We start from the raw sequence: 8,761 nt of genomic DNA on the forward strand, positions 1-8,761 counted from the left end.
GCTAGGATTATAGGCATCAGCCACCGCGCCCGGCCTATGTATAATTTTTAAAAGCCAACATAAAGTTCTGAAATGTAAAGGAGAAATTAAAGTAACTTATAATAAGATTTCAATGTGTGGTAATTGGGTGTTTAAACCTCTACTTAGAAATGAGTGCCACAGGTGTGTTGTATTGTCAGACACCCCAACCAAAACATTTACCATTCCTGATAGGATTTTCTGAAATGGTGCACAATTCTTGGCAATGTTCTGTGCAAAACAGTACAGTTGTCCCTCAATTTACAAGGTAATTGTACTGTATCTGAAAACCATGTGGATAGTTTGTGTTTATGGAGTGACATAGTTTGGCTCAAGACTCAGATAACATGAACAGATAATTTTTTTTACCCACACGAATGTCAGGATGTTCAAGAGTCATACAGAATGTGGGACAATTCATGTGTCAGATAGTCTCAAGCAAAGAAGGATGTCTGACTTTACTGATTCCTGCCCACAGAAGTCTATTAGCATTACCCCATCAGGCTAACCAGTTAAAAAAAAAAAAAAAAAAAAGGTACGCCCCTAGGGGGCAGGCTGGTCTGGCGTCCTCAGGAAAGTCTTCAACGCCAGAGGACAGTAAGTAGAAGTGTAGATACAGCTTCTGACTGTAGAGGCCAGTGTCAGCAGAAGGCTAGGAACATTGCTTCATGTGACCTATCATTATGTCCTGTGAGTACAAAGGACTCGAGGACGCTGCAGCCTGGCCCAGTGGGGGCTGGCCCTAATAGGCTTTTTTTCCCCCCCAGAAACGGGCCCAGGATGCTTTGGTCATCCTGGGGGGTGGCGGACTTCTCTTTGCTTCCTACCTGACAGCCACGGGGGATGAGCATTTCTACGCTGACCACTTGATGCCAGCTCTGCAGAGGCTGCTGGACCCAGAGTCAGCCCACAGACTGGCCGTTCAGTTTACCTCCCTGGGACTCCTTCCCCGAACCTCATTTCAGGACTCTGACATGCTGGTAGGTACTCTTTGGAACACTCTATGGATTAAGTGCAAGGGTGAAGCTGGGAGTGATATTTCTCAGCTGGGACTCATCCTTTTTACCACCAGAGCCTCAAGTTAGCAGTGGGAATTAGAGTTCAATCTGAGCAATATTTGTTATATGTAACATATTACAAAATTAAATAACAAGGATTATTACATATTACTTACAGGACTTATGTTAGGCAGTGCTCTCTACTCTTGTAGCGTCTTTCTCACCTCCTGCTTCCAGGATCAGATGGCGTTCACCCCGGGAGCCCTTTACTGCTCCTCTTAAAGGTTGCCAGAGCCCAGCAATCCGCTCTGCCCCGCGAAGCACCTCCTCCCTCTGGCTCCCAGGAGCGTCTGTGTGATGTTGTTGGGGCTGCTTATGAGCCTGGCTGAGGGGGGCACAGCTGAAGCTGGTTTTCATTAAGCTGATTAAAGGGTTCTGTTGTTTGACACTGCTGGTTTCAGAGTAGCACTGTCAAGGGCCCGATGCCAGTGAGCTACTCTCCCACCAAGGACAGTGGACGAGAAGGTACGAATCGTAATGATAGCTGGAAAAGACAGTGCCCGTCTCCTGCTCAACCCATGGTAGAAACACAGTTTTTCTCCGCAGGCTCGATGATAATAGAGCCTCGAGGTTTTCAAACTCTAGCAGGCATCACAATCACCTGGAGAGCTCTGTTAAAAATAGGTTCTCTCAGCACTCCCTCTCCTGCCTTGGGGGGGGGGGCCGGCAATCCCATGTTTAACAAGCTTCCCAGGTGTTTCTGATGTAGGCGAGCCAGGGAGCACGCTTTGAGAAACACTAGGATGGCCTATTACTTCTGACTTGTGTCGTCCTCTTCCCAGGAAGTGAGAGTTCTGGGCCATAAATTCCGAAATCCAGTAGGAATTGCGGCAGGATTTGACAAACACGGGGAAGCTGTGGATGGACTTTATAAGATGGGCTTTGGATTTGTTGAGATTGGAAGTGTGACTCCAAAACCTCAGGAAGGAAACCCCAGGCCCAGAGTCTTCCGCCTCCCCGAAGACCAAGCCGTCATTAACAGGTAGGCGAGAGACCCAGAGTTAACAGAGGATGCCTCTTTCCAGCTGGGCTCTCGGTTTTTTCTGTCATATGACATGGACATTGTTCTGTCACTTGGAATGTTCAGGAACCCTGTTGAGCATCTACAATGTGCCAGGCATCTGTCCTCACACCAGCCCTGGAAAGCAGGTTTCATTATTTCTGTTGAACAGGTGTACACGGTGAGGCTCAGAGAGCTAAATAACTTAGCTGCAGTCATGGAGATAAAAAGCAGGAGAGCTTGGGTGTGGCTTAGGCTTATTGGACTTCAGAGTTTGTGCTTTGTCCATCTTGTTTCTCCAATGCCCTCGCTCAACTCTGCAAGCCCCGTATGTAATTCAAAATATTTTAGTGACATTAAGAAGTAAAAAGGGCGGGGCACACATCTGGTCACACACTCATGTTTCAGTTGCCAGCAAGGCTGGGAAAGGAGTCATTAGCATCTTCCCCTGTATCAGGGGAGGGGAGTGGCCACTGGTCAGCCACCCACAGCGGGGCTGGGGATACAGGGATTAAAAAGAAAGGCAATGCCCCTGCCTGCGGGGGGTGTCTAGTAGACAGGGTGATAGAGAGGACGTGTCGCTTGCCCTCAAGAAGATTATAACTGAGACAGGAACTTACACATACGCACGTACATATCCTGAGCCAGGAGGAGGACAAGTGCGAAGCCCTCTGTCAATGCCAAGGGGCTGAGGGACCCTGTGCAACTGGGCGCTCTGTGCAGGAGGAGAGGGAGCACTGGATCTGGGCCGGGAAGAGGGGCGATTTCGTAGGCAGAGAGCACGGGGAAGTGGAGCAGCACGGGCTCCAGGAGGACGCTGGTGGAGCCCAGGTGGGAGGCGGAACGCTTCTGTTATCGCAGAGTGGTGAGGCTCGGCTGGGGGGAGCAGTGGCTGCATAAGGATCCAGCAGGGCTGGGGCAGCTACTGCTGACGAGTCTGGGCTGTTGCCAATGCTAGTTGGCTGACCGGCTTGTTTGTGAATTTAATCTTTTCCTTTGTATTAGATGGTGTTCTGGTAAGTTCTCTAGAAGTCCCAGGAAGTTTAAGAACTGACTCTGATTATTTTTCGTTTCTGTTTTTAAAAATCCTAAGTATACAGTGGAAATGGCCACGGAGCTCTCTCCCCACATCCTTTGTCTTCTAACTGTGCCCTCTCCATCCGCTTGTTGCTGCAGATACGGATTTAACAGCCAGGGGCTCTCCGCAGTGGAACACAGGTTACGGGCCAGACAGCAGAAGCAGGCCAAGCTCACAGAAGGTAAAGTGGAGCTGCTTTAGAGGGGCTCTTTTCATTTATTAGGAGGAACCGTGGGGAAACACTGCCAACATTCCTAGCGAAATGAACATGGTTGAGCAATGGAAAAAACCACTACTAAGGAACTCAGGGCTCCTCTCCTAGGGGAATTTTCCTGGTTCTACCCTAACCTCCAAGATTTTAACTCAGTTTCATGATTTAGCAAAGACTCACTTTGTTTCTGCGTCGTTATGTAGCCTGTGTTATATCATAACTAGGTAAGGCTAGAAGTAAGCAAAGGATAGTGGCTTGACTGTGATCTTGTGGGTGGTCAGGGTGTGAACAGGACATCTTCCTATGTTCCACTCTGTTGTCCTTTTGTTCGTTGTGTACATAATGTATACTAGTTATAGAAGAGTTAGTAAATACAGAGAAGCATAAAGAAGAAAAAGTAACTCACACCCCTCCCCACTCAGGGACAACTAGTATTAGCATTTGGGAAAATATTCTTCATGACTTATTTTGGAAACAAGAAGCATTTTCGAAGGCTGCCTTTGAAATGCAGATGTTTACTCTCTGGCTCTCTGCTTTGCTGTCTCTCAGGACGCACTTAGTGCTCGTAGCCTGTGGTGTCCTCTGGGATCGTGCAGGGCTGTGGCTCAGTAGGGATCATTTTCTTCTTTGGGTCCCTCTGAAACTCCTTCCAGGAGGTTGAAATCTCATTAGATGTCCTGGTAGCACGATGAGGAAACCCATGGATATCAGATTCATTCCAGGAAGTGAGGTGGAAAGGTCTGGGGCATTAGGCAGTGTCAGATTTGGAGAGCAGGAATGGCCTCGTTTGGGAACAGCTGACTTTGTTATCCTGTAGACCTGCCCACTTGGGGAACTGGGAAGGTCATGGTAGGGTGTCACTGTTTGTGATGCTCTCCTACCTACTCACCTTCCTTTTCTTCTTTTAATTGCCCACGGTGCTCTGTGCACCGGCCTTACCCTTGTTCTCCTGTGCCCACCCTTACTCCCAGGCTGGCCCTCACACTCACTGGAGTGCAAAGCCCATGGCAGTGCTCTGCACAGATGTGCCTGCCAGCAGCTGGGATCCTTGAAAACAGCTTCTTGCTAGCACCATGCAAAGGGACATGAGTTGACAAAGCTGTGGTGTCCTCTAGGGACACAGCTACTCAGCAATTTCTAACTCTAAAATCTTGTCAGTTTGGGCAGTTGACTACTAATGAAAGATTCATTAGCTACATAAAAGTGATACTCTCTTTCAAGCCAATTTACCTATGTGGAAAAGAATTCAAGCTTACAAATGATCTCGGCTTGATGGTTGCTAAACTTGGGAAGCTTGGAGACCTTGTGTTCTAACTGTTGTCTGCTTGGGTTCTAATCCTCTCCCTTGGCCCCCTCCCAGGAGGTTAGCTACACAAATCTTGTTTACTTTCAAGCTGGTGATAAGAAAGTGTGATCTGGAGTGTGAGAAGGTGATTAGCAGTACTAGATATTGTTCTTCCATCCTCTCTGGCCTGACACATGTCTTGTGAGCTAACTTGGTGTTCTAGGTCTTTTCCCAACCGTCAGATGGAAAAAGCAGCCTATACCATTGATGTACCACTGACTTTTGCAGATAGGAGAGTATCTTAGGAGAAGTCAAGTACAGACAAACCCTTTCTTTCACGCACGGCCTATTTCTGAAAATGCATTTTCCTGGAGGTCCAAAATACAAGTCAAGTGATAGTCCTGTGGATTTTTAAGCAAGGTGACCATATTACTTACGTGTGAACTGAGATGCTTGTGAGAGTGAAAGGAGGTAGGCGGTAATAATTACGCCCAGGCTACAGGAGTGCGCAGGGCTCTCCCGGGAGTGCTGAGATACATGGTCACCCCAGTTATAAGGGGAAATTCCTTTTCTCAGAACCAAAATTATAAAACAATTATACCTCTGCATTTTAGGCCTGATAATTAAATTTTTTCCAGTATTTTATACATATTCTTTAATTTTGTTTTTTCTTCACAATTACACATTGCTTGTTGGAGCATCTCTTAAGATTAAAGTTGCCCCACATGTATTGATTTCTGCTCCTCTGAGTTTTACTAAATTTATAGGCCTACCTTTGGATCACTGGTATTTGCACTCCTAATTTCTCCATTTTCCATTACATTTTTAAAAATAAAAAAGGCAAAATGCAGTGGAACATCCTTGGAGCTGCCCAGAATTGCCATACAGAGCGGCGGTGTTCTTTGGGGAGCAGGCGGGGGCGCGGGGAGGCTCCGGCTCGGAGGGGGAGGCCTACAAGGCCGTTCGCGGGCTGTCTGGTCAAGGATGGCGTCGCATGTTGCCCAGGAAGTGGTGTGTGGGTCACAATCCTAACCAGCGATATTTACAGATGGGCTGCCCCTGGGAATAAACCTGGGGAAGAATAAGACGTCGGCGGATGCGGCCGCGGACTACGCAGAGGGCGTCCGGGTGCTGGGCCCCCTGGCCGACTACCTGGTGGTGAACGTGTCCAGCCCCAACACGGCCGGGCTGCGGTGCCTTCAGGGCAAGGCCGAGCTGCGCTGCCTGCTGACCAAGGTGGGCGGTTACACCTCCTCTCCCGTCTGCCTGCTCCCTTTCACTCTCCAGGGGAACCTTCAGCGTCACCCTGCGGAAGCTGTCCTTGACACCTGGACCGGTCCGGCCCCCTCACCACGCCCTCCTGAAGCCCCCTCTGACCTTCCACCACAACACTGATCGTGTGCAATAGTTATCAGTTGTTCAGTTGTCTGTCCCTGCTGTTAAACCGTAAGGCCCATGACAGCAGGGACCATGTCTCTCTCATTTATCGCTCTCTTCCTAGTTCCCAGCACAGTGAATGAACTGAATGACTACCCACCACCTGTACTCGGCGCAGTATTTCTTGGTTATCTTTTAGGAACTAAAGTCTAAAAAACCCTAAAAAAATAACCCAAGCCAAGGGGGTTTCCCTGGGTCAAAAAAATTGATCAAATCCATCTTGACGGGGACCCTCATGTAACTGAGGGCTGGGTGTCCTAAAAGGGAAAAATTGCTCATGCTTAAGTTTGATAACTTGTGTGAAAACCCACTGACCTGCAGCTGCAGGTCCCAGGTGCACTGTCGGGCTGTGGTGTGGGGGTGCCCATCTCTGGCCATTTGTCACCCCAGGTGCTGCAGGAGAGGGAGGCCTTGCAGGGAGCACGTAAGCCGGCAGTGTTGGTGAAGATCGCCCCTGACCTCACGGCCCAGGACAAGGAGGACATTGCTGGCGTGGTGAGAGAGGTTAGAGTCGGGGCCTGGGCTGGGGGCACCTCTCACTGTCTGTTGAGGCCGTCTGGCCAGCTGGGATAGCCCAGAATGGCAGCCTTTGTGATTTCCTCTCTGTGACACCGAAGGCTGGTTTGGTATCTGTCACAGTGTCATTCATCCTATAGTAAAAAGTGAATGTTTGAATAAATATCTGAATGAGTCTTTTTCTCATGCCTCTTCCTTCCTCTCTTTCCTCATCTTCATCCAGCGAGGGCTTTAACGCTGGTGCTTGTATCCTTGGCCAGTCTCAGTTGGGACCGGCGTATTCTCTGTCTCATCTCTGCAACCTTTCTGCATACCAGGTCTCTATGGCTAGGACAGTGGCAGCAACACAGACTGAGCCCAGCAGTCATAGGCAAAAATCTTGGTTCCACCACTTCCTAACTGGGGCCTCAGACAAGACACTATATTATTTATTTGTTTATTGAGACAGGGTCTTGCTCTGCTGCCTGGGCTGGAGTGTAGTGGCATCATCATAGCTCACTGCAGCCTCAGCCTCCTGGGCTGAAGCAATCCTCCTGCCTCAGCCTCCCAAGTAGCTGGGACTACAGGCATGCGCCACTGGCAAGACCCTATAAAGTGGGTTGTTCCAAGGATTAAACTCTGTCCTAGAGGAAGGTTATGGGTGGTCAGTATGTGATGGCTGCTATTGTCACATTGTGGCTCATTCAGATACTTGTTCAAGAAAAGGATAGTGAGGTCTGTGGCAGCTCTTGCCTCTGGGGGCCATAGGTATGGGCACCTGGCCTGGCTGCTGTCTCAGACCTCCAAAGAAGCTTCTCTGAGTCAGTCCTTCAGTGCCAGAGCTCAAGGGCTTTTCTCTGTCTCACACTGCAGTTGGGCGTTGATGGATTGATTGTCACGAACACCACAGTGAGCCGCCCCACCAGCCTTCAGGGTACCCTGTGCTCTGAAATGGGAGGGCTGAGCGGGAAGCCCCTCCGGGATTTATCAACTCAAACCATTCGGGAGATGTACGCACTCACCCAAGGCAAGGATTCGGTGTCTTCAGATCTGTGTGTGGCCTGGGTTCCTGGGTCGTGACTGGAATCATTGTTCCCTAATCTGCTGTGTTGGAGGGGGGCTGTAGGGCTGAAGCCAAACCAGGGTCCTGGTTCTTGCACCCGACCTGACCGTGTAGCCATGTCCTTCTCTGCAGGCAGAGTTCCCATAATTGGAGTCGGCGGGGTCAGCAGCGGGCAGGACGCGCTGGAGAAGATCCGGGCGGGGGCCTCCCTGGTGCAGCTGTACACAGCGCTCACCTTCCAGGGGCCGCCCGTGGTGGGCAGAGTCAAGCGGGAGCTGGAGGCCCTTTTGAAGTGAGTGGGCCGCGTGTGGCTGAAACGGGAGCTAGTCAGGAGACGTTAATTCCACCCGCTCCGGTCATGGGGATGCTCTTCATCTATTGATTGCTCATTCAGAAAGGATTTGAGGGGTACACTCTGAACATGGGGAAAATCACTCTGTGCTGCTCCTCTGACGGAGGACAAACAGTGCCAAGGGGACTTGGGTTGACCCCACAGCAGTGGTGTTTCCAAGGCAGAGTCCATTTGTCTGAGGGAGAGGAGCTTGGGGACCCCTGGCAGCATTCCCTAATTAAGTAACATTTGCTCACTGTCAGGGAGCTGTCTACTTAAAATCGATTCCCTTCCTGCTTGGAAGAGCTGGGTAGAAATGTCTCTGGTTCCCTGGGGAAGACCGTGTCGAGGGCATCCCTGGGTGGGATGGTGCGTTTGTGGGTGAACGTGGGCTTCCTGTAAGAGCAGGGCTCGTTCTTTACTGTTTGCTGAAATTGCTTTTTTTTTGCTCCTTTTCCAGAGAGCAGGGTTTTGGCAGAGTCACAGATGCCATTGGAGCAGATCATCGGAAGGAGGGCATTGTCTGTCAGGAAGCCTGATCTGGAACCTGCCCACAAACTCAGGCGAGCCTTTGTGGCTGCATTGTGAGAGGAGAGACTCTGTCTCAAGCCGTGTGTCCCGCATGGTGGCCTGGTCTGGCCTCACCGTAAAAGCCAATCGTGGGGTCACCAGAATCAAGAGAAGGCTGTCTTCAGTCCCTTGGTCAGACCATAAACTGCGTTTGTGATGCTTTCTAGGTTCAAATCCTAGGATCCTTCAGTACTGCAAGGACATTGGATATTTGG

General features: G+C 49.9%; 1 protein-coding gene across 2 annotated transcripts; it reads left to right on the forward strand.

Moving 5' to 3' along the window:
* The first annotated feature begins 663 nt into the window (after positions 1–663).
* Positions 664–8,761, forward strand: DHODH (dihydroorotate dehydrogenase (quinone)). Of its 2 annotated transcripts, XM_012660468.1 has the most exons (8): positions 664–998; positions 1,859–2,058; positions 3,253–3,335; positions 5,699–5,886; positions 6,478–6,591; positions 7,456–7,609; positions 7,778–7,937; positions 8,437–8,761. In XM_012660468.1, the coding sequence occupies exons 1-8, from the start codon at positions 888–890 to the stop codon at positions 8,513–8,515; spliced, it is 1,089 nt and encodes a 362-aa protein (XP_012515922.1). In that variant the 5' UTR covers positions 664–887; the 3' UTR covers positions 8,516–8,761. The 2 variants fall into 2 exon arrangements, with proteins under 2 accessions (XP_012515922.1, XP_012515923.1); XM_012660469.1 differs by lacking the exon at positions 7,778–7,937 and having other exon boundaries at positions 8,437–8,755.

The sequence above is a fragment of the Propithecus coquereli genome, unplaced genomic scaffold (assembly GCF_000956105.1).
Source record: "Propithecus coquereli isolate 6110/MARCELLA unplaced genomic scaffold, Pcoq_1.0 Scaffold67, whole genome shotgun sequence".
In the NCBI taxonomy this organism is placed as follows: Eukaryota; Metazoa; Chordata; class Mammalia; order Primates; family Indriidae; genus Propithecus; species Propithecus coquereli.

What these genes read in the sequence shown, in the direction of transcription:
- DHODH (XM_012660468.1), top strand. Translation starts at nt 888, where the DNA reads ATGCCAGCTCTGCAGAGGCTGCTGGACCCAGAGTCAGCCCACAGACTG. An exon ending in TTGCTGGCGTGGTGAGAGAG is followed by an intron (nt 6,592 to 7,455) that starts GTTAGAGTCGGG and finishes CTCACACTGCAG; the next exon opens with TTGGGCGTTGATGGATTGAT. An exon ending in GAGCTGGAGGCCCTTTTGAA is followed by an intron (nt 7,938 to 8,436) that starts GTGAGTGGGCCG and finishes CTCCTTTTCCAG; the next exon opens with AGAGCAGGGTTTTGGCAGAG.